This window comes from Ambystoma mexicanum, chromosome 4p (assembly GCF_040938575.1).
Source record: "Ambystoma mexicanum isolate Mex_15411 chromosome 4p, UKY_AmexF1_1, whole genome shotgun sequence".
Lineage (NCBI taxonomy): Eukaryota > Metazoa > Chordata > Amphibia > Caudata > Ambystomatidae > Ambystoma > Ambystoma mexicanum.
This window is the reverse complement of record NC_090927.1, coordinates 358,388,579-358,404,293: the sequence shown is the minus strand read 5'-3', so window position 1 is coordinate 358,404,293 and position 15,715 is coordinate 358,388,579. Positions and strand designations below refer to the sequence as shown.

The following is a 15,715-nucleotide window of genomic DNA, read 5'->3' as shown; positions in this document are numbered from 1 at the left end:
TTTACGCTGCCAGTGTGGTTAGAATCTCAAAAAGTGCCCTTTCTGCTGAAGTAGAAACAGAACCACATCTACAGAGGCGCTTCCGATATATATCGAGCATTTTCTAACATAGTTTTGGTGCCGTTGTGAACAAAAGATATATAATATTTTAATGGTACTCAATTCAGAGACCCTGGGAGGATGAAGGCCTAAAATGGCCATATTGAAGGCAAACTTGTTACCTGCAAATCAGTTGCCAGCAGCGACTCTACTCGCTGTGCTTTTGTTAGGGAGTTTGTTCACTGCCCTGGGGTGAGGGGTGAGAAACCTCTTTTCCTAAGTGTACACAGGGTTCCAACCAAAAGATAGACAGAACTTTCTTCTTTGGTTGCCGTGTCAGAGCAGTCAAGCTGCACGCAAGGAAGATGGCAGTCTGATAGATACAATTAGATATAAAAAGAGTAAAAACAATGCCCAGAGAAACACCAAAAGTCAGAATAGGCTTCAATGTACACTACCACACGAACATGGTGCCATTATACGCCTGAGGAGGGACTGATACAATATAACTTCAGTTCGAATTTCTAAGGCTGGAGTGCAATGTAGTGATTTAAAACATTTACATCTGCAGTAAATCAAGGGTAATTACAAAAATGTCAATCTTTGGTAGAACATTCAAGTGAGTTGGGAAAAACTTAATGTGCATGTGAGTACATTTAAACGTCACTTTAATTGAGTTTTAAAGTTGTAGAAAAGTTCCCCGAAGTATTAAACGGGAAACAAATCCAATTGGAAGGGCTGTGGTTATAGGATACAGCCAGGCAAGTACTTGTACTTCCGCACAGGTGCAGAAAAGGAAGCAACGAACCACAGCAAATGCCAGAGGGAACCCTTTGAAGTGCTGTAGTCCCGGTTTTGAGACACAGATGACCAGAGAATGAAAGGGGCTGGGCAGGATTCAGGCCATATGTATATTCACAGCTATATGTATATATGTGGGGGTGTATATAAACAGGCCCCACCCTCCTTGGATCTATTACTTCGCTTGAACGCATATCAGAGAATGCTTTCCTACAATGCAATAAACTAATTAGATGAAAATGTACTTTTTAAACGACTACATTATCACATGCTTTAATAAAAAGAAACATTATGTTCTATTGAAGAAACGAGTGAAATTGGGTTAAATGAACAGAATTACACGAAGTTATGTCATAATGTGCTAAGTTGCACACATTTTTCAAGGTGATGAAATGGTATCTTACTTGCGCAGGTTTTGTTGTCTGGATTGAGATTGTAGCCTTCAAAGCACTTGCAATGATAGGACTCTGCTGCACTAACGCACATATGCTCACATCCATGGGTTCCGAGGTCACATACATCCAAACCTGTAAAAACAATGGAGAAACGGAATTGTCTTAGCTTACAGGATGATATAATTTCCAGAAAATCAATTGCCACGGTTATTGCATTGTGCTGTCCTCTCTAACGGTATTAGGCTATCCCTCCTGTGGAAAATCCCCCTGACAGAGGCCATCTTCAGATCCACACAGTAGAAGCCCCCGTGCATACAGACCTCAACATCAGCAACCTAGCAGCTATTTGAAAGCGTGTCACACTCCCCTGCGTGCCTCATGAAAGGTCTCTGCAAATCCATCCACATACTCCCAGACCCATCAAACGTCACTGGCTACCCCTACAAGCACACATCTTCAAAGCCAGGTGCATCATTTACAAAGCTGCCACCATGCACACTCCCGCCTATATGGCAAAGTCATCATTTCTAGCGGTAAATGCACAACCACAAGTCAGTACCTGGTTGGAAAAAGCAGAAAACATCCGAAAAGGAAACAGCGTGGAAATAAGTATCCTCGGCCTAGGCACCCAGACTCTGGAATCTCAAACGTGTCAACATTAGACTCACCCCACCCTGAAAAAATTCAGGAAAGAAATCAAGACTTGCCTCTGCATGGAGCACCATCTTTCCACCCACAAAATCTACCTAGCACAGTGCCCTTCTGGCAGAGAGCCCAGCACTACAGCCCACAGCCTAAATGATAAGCAGGTTTTACATGCTGTGGTCTAAAGAATGTTCCCGCCCGCCGTAAGTTCCATTTGCAATGAATAAATACCCTAAATAGAGGAAATAATAAAATCAAATGTTAGAGGCTTATTTGTTTAATTATTTATGTGTGTAGTTATTGATTAATTTAGCACTTTCTGCGAAAACGCTGTTAAATATTTACAAAAGAACTGTAGGAATTCACAGAATACAACTAGGTATCAAGGATTCATACGATTAGCAGTTGGACATATTAAAGGCAAAGCAGGATGACAGGCATTGTGCTGGTGAAGCGACAGTTGAAGAAAGAGGATTAGATGCAGGCCATCCAGGAGAGAAGATGCATGGGCTATGGAGTGATAGAGTGAGTGGGAGTGTCAGCGTTTAGGAGTCATGTGGATTTGAAGGCAAGAGGGGACGGACCTTAAGGAGGAGGAAAAGGGTTTACAAGACCAAGAAAGGCAGAACGTGACCCCCAAGTCAGTTTACAGGGTTTTCTAAGATTGGAAGGGTAGGAAGGGTAAAGCAATGCAAAGAAGGCAGAACCAGGATGCATAAGAGATTGGGAGCCAGTACTGGCGAGTAAGGTGGGGGGTCTAAGCAGAAAACCCTACAGTAAGTGTTAAGAGTAGAGTGTAATGGTGCCATATGATAGGCTGGAGGGCGCTCATAGAAAAAGCAACCACACTCGCAATGCACAAGGGCACAGTTTGCAATAGAATGTTTATGAAAGGAAAAATGAATAACTGGCTAGATTTTTTACATTATAAAGCTGGATTCAACATGTCTATGTGACCACATCAATCTGTTCTTGGAAGTTAAGCCATTGCCTGAAAAGGATCCCATGATTATTCATGACTGATAAGGATGGAATTTAACGTTTCCGTTTTTGAGGATTTAAGACAAAGGAAGCATGAAGTTCTGAATGAAATAGGAATAAAGTTTACTTTCAGGAAAAAAAGAAAAGAAAATTTGAGATTCATCCACATAAATGTGTAAATGAAACCCGAAAGAAGAAATGATTTCATCAAGGAAGTGGAAAAAACATTCGGTGCAAGAAGGCTAACCTCTAGTTCACACCGAGAAAGAGTGACTGGCAGAGATAGAACATGCTGCACACAACTGAGAGTGGCCAGAGATATGGGCTCTGGACAAAGTGAAGTACCAGCAATAGCAATGCTTAAAGGAGAGGAGAGGAAGGTGGCATCCTGGACAGTCACAAAGGCAGAGAGAAACAACTCCGGCTTGCTGAAGACGATCAGAACCTGGGAAGTGCTTGTTTCATTGGTATCACTACATATTATCCCCACCAAAAATATCGCCGTATATATGGTCGTTTGGAACAGCCATAGGTGATATTTTTGAAGGGGATCATTATTGGGGTTTTTGGGAGCAGGTGTTGCAGGGGGTATCCTCCGCTCCTTTAAAAATAATGAGGGGGTTGCGGGGGTGTTCCTTGCAGGTTCCATGCATTAATATCGCCACACAAATATGGCAATATTTTTGTATGCTGATATTTTTGCGGGATATTAACACATGGAACCGTTTCATTGAATGGCCGAAGAGAGTGAACCAGACTGGGGAACAGATGAGAGCTTGATTGCTGACAAAGGCAGTGAGCTGAAGGTGTATAACTGTTTCCAGTGCGTTCTACACAAAGAGGGTAGTAAGAAAATAGTACAAAGGAATTATATGGGCCAAAAGAAGGTGTTTTGCCTGACGGTATCAGCATGGACAGAGAGATTAATTGAAAGAGTGTACAAAACACACACAAAAGAATGCCTTCTACTTATCTAATACTGCCCCGTCCCATACACACACACACTGTACATTCCCAGAAGATGGAAGCAGGATATCGTTAGTTTTAACAGTGGGCTATATTACACAGAGGTCCACCTTATGAGATAACATTACTGACATTGTAGAGTGTTCAATGGTGTGCTTTTGTCAGCAATTTACAATGCGTGGCAGACTTCGAACTAACTGTGCAAATCTGCATAACACAACTGTGCTACTCTGGATGACTCTGCCAGTCCAGGATTTTGTCACTGGCTGCCAATATTGGTAGGATCAGATTGGCACATAAAGCAATAGGGCAACGCCTTAAGGGCTGGCCAACAGGCTTGAATGGCACGTAACTGCCAAAAAACATCACAGTTTTGCAACCATAAATCATGCATGATGCATACACCATACCCCACTAGACATAACTGAAGTGTGCAGTGCAATGGCACGAATAACACGTGCATTGAATGTTAAGAGTACTGGCTTTTGCGTACATTCTGCAATGATCTAAAACCAGAAAACGTTTTCCTGTGCACAACTGCACACCCCTGTCTTCACCAATGAAATTGCTTGAATAAATGTATACACATTGCACTTTTGCACTCTTTTTATTTGTGCAAATTCAAATTCCAAATCTGATGGTGGTGAATGTTTTTACCAAATGTATCCCATCTTGTAGGCATGTGCTACTTCATCTTATTAACAGAACATTCTAGCCAAGAAAAAAGAACAGTGATTCATGACCAGAGCTGTAAGGGGAAAATGCAATTTTTGTTATTGTTTTTCATTAAAGTCTATTAGTTTAATTAAATCTAAACTTTAAGCACATAACTTTACAAAGAAGATAAAAACAATACATAAAATAAGCGCTAAAATATAACAATTAAGCAACAACTTAAAGGAACCATAACCTGTAATACAAACAATCAATAATGTACACAAATAGAATGTACCTTCAATTCATTACATTTATTATAAGAATGCACACAAAAAATAAAAAACATCTATAAAACTTACATCTTAATAACCCTATTCCAAATTTCATAGGCAGCCTAATTCATATCAACAGACTGGGCCCCTATCAATGTTGACCAAAATTGGTCTTCTCAAATGCTTTCTATTACACCTACAAAGTGACCATGCCCCCTCATATAATACTCAGTCAAAGCTGAGCATGCTGTTAGAATATGTCGAGCAGTCTCAATCTCTTATTTACAGCATCTACATGAGTCGTCCAAAGGGGCAGAAACTTTCCAGTGGCTGGTATATTCGTTTGTGGGGAGAATATTAATGTGTGAGAACAAGATGAAACGCTTTAAATCAATGCTGCAGCATTTAGTTAGATAGCTACGAGGTGTGATTCCACAGAAACTCTGATGTGAATATTCTTTGTATCCAGCATGTTGTTGTCATTTCTCGATATTAGAAATCAGGTCCCTTTGATGGGATTTCTGCTTAATGATTTTTTCATAATCAGGAGAATCTGTGAATGCACTACTATCAAGACCCAACATCTTCAGGTAGTCGACACTAAATCTCTAACTCTGCAACAAAAGGATTTAATGTGGCTGATGTAAGCCTATCTCCAAGTAGCTTTACTAAGGCATTTGAGCTGCAGTCATGTTTGCCCAGTTTTGCAAATAATAATACTCTCCTTGTGCTCCAAAATTAGTACAATGAAGGCAAACCATATTCAAGCCTTAAGGCCTCCACCGGAACGTCTTGTGGGAGGTTGATAATTGTTTGCAATATTTTTGCTTCTGATTTCCTCAACCACTGCACCTCCTCAGTAGTCAATACTTGGAGAGCATATATTATAGCAGGGACTATACTAATCCTATATATTTCCCAAAAACCGCTAATATTCCATCCCCCATTATATTCAATAAAATTCTTTGTAACCAGCCATCTTTTCCATACTTTCCCATGGACATGTGCTTCATAAAAAGACGCTGGTGCTCCAACCTTTACCGGGAAACCCATGTATAAAACTTCCTGCACGTCTTGGAGTAGAACCTTATCGATATGCCATTTTGCTTTAGTCTTTACTGTGGATTTACCACCTTGGTGCATTGTCCTGGTCTTCTGCATGTTAATGATCATATTATTGGCCTTCGCGTAATCTGCGAGAGCAGCTAATGTCCGCTCCAGGACTATAGGAAATGCTGACAACATTGATATTATTTATTTTCGGGGGGAAATTACGTACAGTGTTCAGTACAGGGGCTAAGTCGGCTATGTATAAATTATACAAAATAGGTCCCAGTACACAACCCTGTTTTCTACCACTGTTGGTTGAAGTATAGTCAGAGTGTATACCTTCTGAACTAAGCCAGACCAATATAGAAGTATTTGTGTACAGGGACTGAATTAAATACAGCAGCTTTGGATCAATGCCCCATTCATAGGTTTCTCCCATACTTTGACTCGAGAGACCAGGTCAAAGGACTTGGAAAATTCTACAAAACAGTAGTACAGTCCATTTTACTTTTCCTTTGAACAAGAGGATATGAGATACTGCAGCATAGTAATATTAGTCGTGGTGCTGTATGACTTCCGAAATCCAGTTTGAAAAATACCCAATATATCACCTTCTTCAAGCCACAAAAAGAGTTGTTCTAATAATATCTTTGTGAAGAGCTTTTGACTGGAGTCCATCATAGCCAATAGGCGATAGTTAGATGGCTCCATTCGACTGCCTCTCTTAAAGATAGAAACTAATATCGATCGCTTCCAACCACTAGGTATGTTACCAGTTTGTATTATATGGGCAAATAGAACATTAAGAACCTTTGCCCAGACTAACAGGTTTTCTTTGAATACTACATTGGGGATTCCGTCCGGGCCGGGGGCCTGTGACGATTTTGATTGACCTATCAGTCTTATCAAATTTTCCTCCCGGATGTCGAATTCAAGAGAACTGCGATTGTCGCCAGTGACGCTACCACTAACAGTCAACCTCACAGAATGAAGTGTTGGAAGATGTTCTAAAGGCAAACGATACACATTCTGATTATATTGCAACCACACTTCTTGTGATATTGGGTTAAGCTCCTGGGGAAAGAATGATTTTCGAAAATCATTGTAAAAATGCCAGAATTTACTGGTATCGTCGTAAGCCAGAAGAATAATTTCTGGCAATTGCCACTTCTGAGAGATAGCTTATGTTGTTTCAGCCAGTTTTTAAATTTGTTAACATTTTTTGTCTCAGGACTAAGTTCGTGGTTAGTCCTTACAGCAACACGCTCCTTACGGAGAAACTTTTTACGCTCAGCTATGACATGATCAAAAGGAGCCGACTGGCAGATCATGTTGTTATTTCTTGGTCTCCATTTGTTCACTAAAGATAGAGCAATAATAGACACCATTTTTCCCAGGTCCCATCCAGACCTTTCAAAAGCTTCCACCAAATCAAATGATTCAAGGGATAACGCTGTTTTGGTAAACTTAATGTTTTCATCTGACCATATAATGCGGTTTCCCTGGAAGTTTGATGTGGTGGTAATAGTGCTCATAGTCAACGGTGGCTGCTTTTTATTATTCATGAACAAGCTCAAAACGCTGTGGTTGCTCAATCGATTATGGGTAATATTAAAATCAATAAGTGCTGATACAAAGCAGAACTGCATGATACTTAATCAATATAGGATTTGAAAATACCATTGGACCAAGTGTAAGGGGTTGTATTGCCATTATTACACAAAGGGGCCAAGAATTTTAAATCAAAGGGGTCGATTAACTCAAACCAGGAAAAGACCCTGGATGGGCTACTTCAGCCCCAAGATGGAGATCCTTTTTATTGAAATCTCCTGCCAATACAACAAATCCTGTTGGGGATTGCTCATGCCATTGTAAAATGGCATTACACACTGTATTTTGGATGAATTTTGTGATCAGATCACCCGGTGGATCATAAATATTTATGATTAAAACTGAACTTTCAACACCCGAATTGGAACAAAACCTCAAGATACCCATTAGCTATTATGCTCCAAATGATTTTTCCACAAACTATAAGGCACATCATCCCTTTTCCACTGCCAAACCATGCTGGTGTGGCATTCGAGGGCAGCATTGTCTCTGACCAATGGAGCGACCATATTGGCACTTGGTAGTCCTGAGGTTGTGTATTGAGGCAAACTACTAATATTAGCTGTTCGTTCATCTGGGTGTGTCAGAGGTGGGAGCTATGAATTTGTATTCTATGACTCCATCTCTGACATCACTGCAATGGCTTTCCAGTTTGACAGAATTAAGTTAAACGTGGTTGCAATGTGAACAAGCCATTGAATTGAAACAAGCCAGTTTGGCTACATAAAGTTATTTTTGTCCCACGTTTTGCTATTCTTTTCCCCTCATATCGTCTTCCTTCATTACCAATAATATTGAGAACAATTATTTCATACATTTCCATTGGGATCAAGTGGTTGATTTCTTTCTACTCAGAAACTGTTGTCAATGAGCAATGACATTTTTGATGTTTTTGAAGAACAGGGAATAAGACTGAGTCATTGATATGTGTACACGGTTCTTCTGTATGTTTGCCCATGGGCGTAATTATAGGGGGCAACAGGGATTTTGTCCCCCCCCAACTTCTGTGGCATGCCTTTTGGTCCCCCCCATCTTTTGGAGGGAGGGCTGAGGGGCTGCAATCCTATATTATGTAATTGGACAGCGCAAGCCCGACTGGGGTACCCAGCAAGACTTGTGCTGTCTCATTACATAATGTCGAGCTGCCTGGCGGTAGCGCTGCAACATATTCGGGTCCGGGATGCCCCGCGTGTCTCAGTCCCTCACTCTGGCCGGCCTGACTGAAAGTCAGCAGCCAGGGTGCTGAACTGGGTGGTGTGGGGCCCTGGCGCCTGTGCTGTCACGCTAGCAGCAGCACTTCCGTGGGGCACATCGCTTTCCGGCTTCGCGTTCATGCGACACACAAACAAAAACTAGGAAGCTCATTCAGCTTCCTGGTTTCTGTCTGGAGGCGCACAAGTTTGAAAAGGTCGTTGTAACTTGAGACGTGGCCCGGACAGCATTTGAAAGCAGAGCAGAGGTACGTTTAAAAATAAAAAAGTTTTTAAACTGTGTTTGTGTATGTTTGTTAGGGGGCTGGGCTGCGGGCTGACCCTAATGAGGGCAAGTGTCACTTTTGGGCAATGTGAGCAGAGCTCACAGTGCACATTAAGGCCCCAGGTATGAAGACACACTAACAATAACAAATGGTGCATTCTCTGTGGCAAGCCACAGCTCTTCAACGCCTCTAAAATGAGTCTTGCCACTTTTCAGGTGCTACTAAAGCACCACCATCCTAATTTCAAAATTAAATTGGCGGAAGGTGCGCCCTTCCCAAGTAGAGTGGAAAGAGTCAAGCAGAGAACACATGTGACCCAAAACTGTTGTACTCTGCAAATTCTATGAAATGAAGCTGAGTGCTATACGCCTTCCAAACAATGTACGTAGTGTACGGTTAGTTTACTATGAAAGGCTAGTTTATTATGTAATGTGGTTTGCTTCCAAGGCATTTCTATAAATAATTATTTAAGCACATGGAATGCGAAGCAACACCTTAATAAAAAACTATATCAACAAAACCTGGGAAGATGTGCGCAGTTACTTAAATTGTCCACATCCCAGTTTCACCATTTAACCAAAGTGTGTGATATGATATGATATGGCATTTATAACGCACCTATACACAAGTGTTTCAAGGCGCGACGAGGTAAGGGAGGGGAACTGAGGGAAGACAGAGACAACGATCTTACTAGGCCAGGTGACATTGAGATTGCGCAAGTGCAGGGGAGATGGGGGGAGGAAAGTGCGAGGAGGAAAGGGTAGCAGAAGTGCAGTACATAGGATAACAGTAAATAAATAGAAACAATAAATAGGAACAATAAATAAGTCCGGTGAGCTGGTGGCAGGTGCAAGGGTTAGTGCAGACATCAGGTGTCAAGTGCTGGTAGGGGGCTGTAGGGATACAGAAACAGCCCCAGAGTGCAAGGGTTGCCAGGGGGGCAGTGCAGGTGTGCAACTATCAGGGAGGGGACCTGGGGCGAAAACAGAGTGTAGCCAGGTGAGGATGCAGTTTCAGTTTCAGCCAGGAGTTCAGCAGGGGAGAGGAGGAGAGAAAGCAGAGGAAAAGAGGAAGGTCTTGAGGTGCTTCTGGAACCAGAGATGGTTCTCCTCAATTGTGAAAGACGCAGGGAGGCTGTTCTAGAGGGAGGTTCCAGCCGAAGAAAGAGATCTACCACCAACTTGTTGCTCGGAGAAGCGACTGACCCTGAGGGAGTCGGAGGTGGATGAGCGAAGAGCTCCAGAGGAAAGATATTTAGGAAGAGAGTGAAAGGTATTGCGGGCCAGGCCACAGATAATGCAGAGGGTTTTGAACTTAATCCTTGCAGCCACTGGGAGCCAGTGCAGAGATTTCCGTCCTGGAGAGATACGATCCCTGGGCTTGAGGCCAAGGACAAGTCTCGCAGTCCTGTTCTGGATGAGTTGTAGAGGTCAGAGAGTAGAGGCAGGCAGATGGATTTTTTCCAAACTTGTTTTTATTGGTTTTGTACAGACAGTGTTACGGCACAGCATTATGTGGCATACATCTTGTTGCACACTTGACTGTGTGATAGCAGAAAGCAAAGAAAGAGGCTACAAACAAGAAACAAACATTTTTGAAGTCTTAATGAGGGTGGGGGAGGGGTATCGGGGAGGTCAGAGGAGTAGAGGGAGAAGGGAGCATAAGGGTGGTGTTTACAGTTCAACTGAGGATTGGGAGGATGCTGAGTCTCTGCGGCTCTGGGCGCTTGATAGTGGGCGTTGGTGTTCTCTGGAGGGGAGCAGGGGTATGTGGCCAGTAGTCCCCGGGCATTTGCCTGTGCTGATCTCTTAGGATTTAACTGGCGATAGATTGTGTTTTATTCCTCCGGCCTCCACTTTAGTCCTGCTTGTCCATCCATCGGAGGGTGGGAGGTTGCCTGGCCAGCCCTGGGTATTGATTCGTGTAGTCCAGAAATGGAGCCCAGGTTTGATAAAATTTGTCTCTGTTCCCGAACCTGAGGGCTGTGATTTTCTCAGCCGCTATTATGTCCCAACACTTCGACCACCACATCTGTACTGCCGGTCCTTCTGGGTTTTTCCAGAGCTTGGCAAACGAGATTTTAGCGGCTATTAGTAGATGAGAGCATAGTTCCGCTCTATGGCCTGTTCGGGGAAAATTAGCCTTCACCTCTAGCTCCCAGTAGGACCACTCCTGGGTCCCATGGGATTGTGAGGCCAGTGATCGCTCTGACCTGATCTAGTACCGAATTCCAAAATTGGGTGGCCTTAGGGCATGTCCATATTAGGTAGTATAGAGTGCCTCTATCTGGACATCCTCTCCAGCAGAGCGGGGAGATCGTGGCGTTGCATTTGTTGAGCATTACTGGGGTGTGGTCCAACCGGTAGCAAACCTTGAATGCCCCCTCCTTGTTGGCTATACACTTGGAGCTTCTGTGTGCTCTGTCCCAAATATGACCCCATTCCTCTGGTTCGATAATTCTCCCTATGTCTCTTTCTCATTTGTGCATGTAGACTTCCTTGAAATCTGTGTCAGTTCTATCTGGAAGCTTGTATAGGGTTGATATTCTCCCTTTTGGGGGAGTGGCTGTCAGGGTGCATTCTAGGGCTGTAAGTTCTCTGCTTCCGTGGTTTTTCATTGAGTTACATGAAAGCCAGTGCCTGAGTTGTGCATATCTGAACCTCTCCGTTTCAGGAACGTTGAATTTCATTTTTCAGGTTTCGAAGTCCAGGAGGTTCCAGGGGGTTCCCATTCTCGAAAAAGTCTTGGACCTTCTCTAGCCCTCCTTCTTTCCAACTGTGGAAGTTATTTGGCTTAGCCCCTGGAGTGAAGTCAGGGTTCCTCCAGATGGGGGTGAGTGGGCCTGTCGTGCTTCCACACTTCCAGAGGCGAGCCGCTTTTCTCCAGCTCAGGATTGAGTGTTCCGTTGCTGATTTAGGGTTGATGGGCCCGTAGGCCTCTTCATGTGTGGTAGTGAGTCTATTGGGGTCAGGCTCCAGGCTTCCTCTAGCTCCAGCCAACGCGGTTTCTGGGAGATAATGTTCCAGGTGAACGTGTGTGAGAGTGGCACTGCCAGGGTGTATCTTGCTATGTCTGGGGCCCCCAGGCCTCCCACCGCCCTTCCACGGAGCATGATCCTCTTCGGAATTCGTGGTTTCTTGCCTTCCCATATGTAATTCATGATGTTCTTTTGCAGCTCTTGTACCGCCTTCTTCGGGATGGCTACAGGCAAGGCTGTGCAGTGATAGAGCAGTCTAGGGATCAAATTCATTTTCAGGGCTGTAATTCTCCTGAACCATTACATTTCTTGTTTCCGCCAGCATGTCAGGTCACCTTTGGGTTCTTTGAAAAGTAGGGGGAAGTTTGCTTTATATATCCTTTTGGGTTTGTTTGGTAGCTGGACCCCCAGGTAGCTCTCGGCCAAGGTATTGGGTATTCACTTTCCAGCGCTCTGGTCTGATTCCGAGGCAGGTTGATACTCATCGCCGTGGACTTGGAGAGATTTACCTGGAATTCTGAGGCCTTCTTGAATTCTTCCAGTTCTGACCATAGCGCTTTCATGGACTCCTTGGGCTGGGAAAGTGTTAACAGAACGTCATCTGCAAGGCTGCTTTATAGACTTGGTTTTTGATGTCCATGCCGTGAATTGTCGGGTTGGGCGGATTCTGTTGGCAAATGGCTCCATCGAAAGTGCAAATATGAGGGGGGAGAGGGCACCCTTGCCTCGTGCCTCTCCTTATCTTGATTATTTCCGATCTGGCCGCGTTCATTCTGAGTCTGGTAGAGGGATTCTGGTAGTTGGCTAATGTCCATTTTATAAAGTTTGGGCCAAACCCGTAGTGCCTTAATGTTTCTAGGATGTAGCCCCAGTCTAGCATGTCAAAGGCCTTGTGTGCATCAAGCGATAGGACCATCATCTGGAGGCCTGTCCTGTTGGCCGATTATATTTATGGTTCTTCTGATGTTGGGGTGAGTGCCATGACTCGGAATAAATCCGGTTTGGTCCGGGTGGATAATTTCTGGGAGGAGGTGCGCTAACCTGTTCGCTAAGATTTTCGTAAATATTTTAGCATTGTTGTTCAATAGGGTGATAGATCTGTACGAGGCGCATTGGTCGCGGTCCCTCCCGGGCTTCATATTGAGGACTATTAGCTATTCCTCCATGGAGGGAGTGGTGGTTCCGGATGAGAGGAAAGAGTTGAACAAGGATGCCAGCTGAGGCGCGAGGATGTAGGCGAATTTCTTGTAGAATTGGGCCGACAGTCCATCTGGGACTGGGGTAGTGTTTTTCAGTGTTACAATGATGTTGCTAACCTCTTCAGTGGAAATTGGGTCTTCTAGGGCTGCCAGATGGGGGTTTGGGGGGCCCCTCTGGACCCGTGTTAAGTATCGGAGCTGTGCGGCTTTCGCAGTTGAAGGCTCTGGCATGATCCTCCTGTGGTGCTCTGTCATGACTTCCAGTTTCTCTGCGTTTGTGTAGTGAGAGGTACCCTGGTTGTCGGTTAGACAATGGATGCAATTTCTCGATTGTAGCTTCTTAAGGTTGTGGACCAGTAGCCGGTTTGCTTTGTTACTGTTCACGTAATAAAATTGTGTAGTGTAGGTTAATGCCCTGGCCGCTCTGCCCGCTAGGTGCATTACAAGAGTTCTTTTCGCTTTCTTGAGTTCACAGCTAGCATTCTTTGTTTGGCCTCTTTTAAGGTTACTCTCTGCTTCAGCAACCTTCGCCTCCAGTTTCTGCTGTTGTAGTTTGTTAAGCCACCTGAGCCGTGCTCTACAGTCACATGCAACTCCTCTGATGAATGGTTTCATTGCGTCCCAGATGGTCGCTATTGGAGTGTCCAAGGTGGTGTTCTCCCTGAAGTAGTTCTTGAGGGCTTCTGCCATTTCGTGTAGTCTGCAGTAGCTTTGAGCTGGTTCGGGCAGACCATGCACGCTTAGATTCATTGTGATCAGAGCGTGGTCTGACAGGGATCTGTGACCTATTTGGATGCTTTGGACGCAGGGGAAGAGGACACTGGAGAGGTGCAGTAGATCAATCCTTGAGTGCCCGAGATGGGCGTGTGAGAAGTATGTAAAGTCATTCGCCCCAATGTTCGATAGTCTCCATACGTCTATGGTTTTGGTCTTCCTCAGGAATTCAGCCACAGCGAGTGCTTTGCCGAAGTCCTCTTTTTCTGGCGGAAGTGTTTTGTCTAGATTCGGGTCTGGGGTCAAGTTGAAGTCCCCTCCCGTAATGAGATGGCCCTCGGTGAAGGTGGTGATTATCGGAAGGATATTGCGGAGGAAGAGGGCTTGTGCGGTGTTCGGACAATAAATTGCTGCCAAAGTGATGGGCATCTCGACCAGAAGGCCTTTCAGGAGTATATAACGCCCCTCAGGGTCTTTTTTAATTGTGATTTGGGTTAACGGTAGGTCTCGGTTTAGTAGTTTGGCCACCCCTCTTTTCTTCTGTCCTGAAGAGGCAAAGTAGCGTCTTGGGTAGCATTGAAAGGAGATACGCTTTTCGTCTGACGTCAGGAGGTGAGTCTCCTGCAGGAAGACCACGTCTGCTGCAAGCTGGGAGAGCCTATGCTCCACAGATTTCCTCTTACGTGGGGCGTTTAGGCCCTGCACATTCCAGTTGGTCACAGAAAGTTTGTTATTCGGCCGGGCCATTTTTATCCAGCTTCAGTCTTAAGTTAGTCACCCCTCTGTAGGATTGCATTTCCTTGGACTCCCCCTTCTCCGATGGAGGAGTTCCTATCATTGATATTATCTTGCCTCAAAGGTTGCCCTTTCCTGCAATATGTTTCATGATGGGTGGTTTCCTTTCCCCCCGTATTGTTCCATCACCCCCACCCCCCACTTCCCCCACAACAACCCGAAAAGAAAAAGAACAAGAACAAGAACTCAAACAGGTATTTCAGACCAGCCTTGTACCAACGGAGCATCCGGCTGGGCCAATGCTGCCAGTTCAGTCGGAGGTCATGGGACCTCTTGCTGGGTCGGTGAGTTTGCTGCGATTGAGGCCTATGCTTCGCTGGTTACTTTGGTGGCTGGCTTTGGAGTATGTGGCTAAGCCCCTGGGGGTTCCCAGCGAGCTCTTTATTTTTGGGGCGCTTGGCAAATCGCGAGGTTCATTGTAAGATCACCTAGTATCCGGGGGGCTCCCGAGTAGGAGGCCCCAGGCCACCGGGTTCTGTCGTTGTGACACTCAGCACACAGCCAGCTTACACCGAGGTAGGCGTCAGTGATTATTCTGCTTTTTCCTCTTGGTCAGTGGTCCACGCACTCTGCGGCAACCTTCCACCCTGGACCAGGCGGAGAGGGGCTCCCTCCCCGTCCCCATCGAGTTTGGGGTTGGCTCGTCAGTGGTATCATCTTCAGACTCGGGATTCATAAAGGTTTCGACTTCTTTCGGAGAGAGGATCTGCCGGGGTTTTCCATCCCATGTGAAGGCGAGGGCTGTAGGGAAATTCCATCGATAGATGACTTTACGTTCTCGGAGCCAGTCAGTCATAGGCCTGAGGGCCTTTTTTTTGGCATGAGTGGATGCGGCTAGATCCTGGAAAAGGGAAATTGTAGCATCTTGAAAGTGTATCTGCCCAGTGGTTCTAGCTTCGCGCATTATCTCCTCTTTCAGCCTGTAAAAATGGACTCTCGCAAGCACGTCTGCCGTGGCGGCGGAACTTTGTCTGGGTCTTGCCCTGTGCACTCGATCAAGTTCTATCGGCGAGTCATCTGGGAGAGTTATAATGAATCAGAAGAGGTCAGTTACGTAGGCTCCGAGGTCCTTATCTGAGACCGACATTGGGTTTCCCTGCAGATGAATGTTGTTACGCATGGATCAATTTTCAGCG

General features: G+C 44.8%; 1 protein-coding gene across 1 annotated transcript in view; it reads right to left on the bottom strand.

Annotated features, from left to right (window-relative positions):
- Positions 1-15,715, bottom strand: part of MATN3 (matrilin 3) — a 301,459-nt gene that overhangs the window by 162,514 nt on the left and 123,230 nt on the right. The window contains exon 3 of the mRNA XM_069605007.1: positions 1,245-1,367. Coding sequence (XP_069461108.1) covers positions 1,245-1,367 — 123 coding nt within the window. The remainder of the gene's footprint in view (positions 1-1,244; positions 1,368-15,715) is intronic.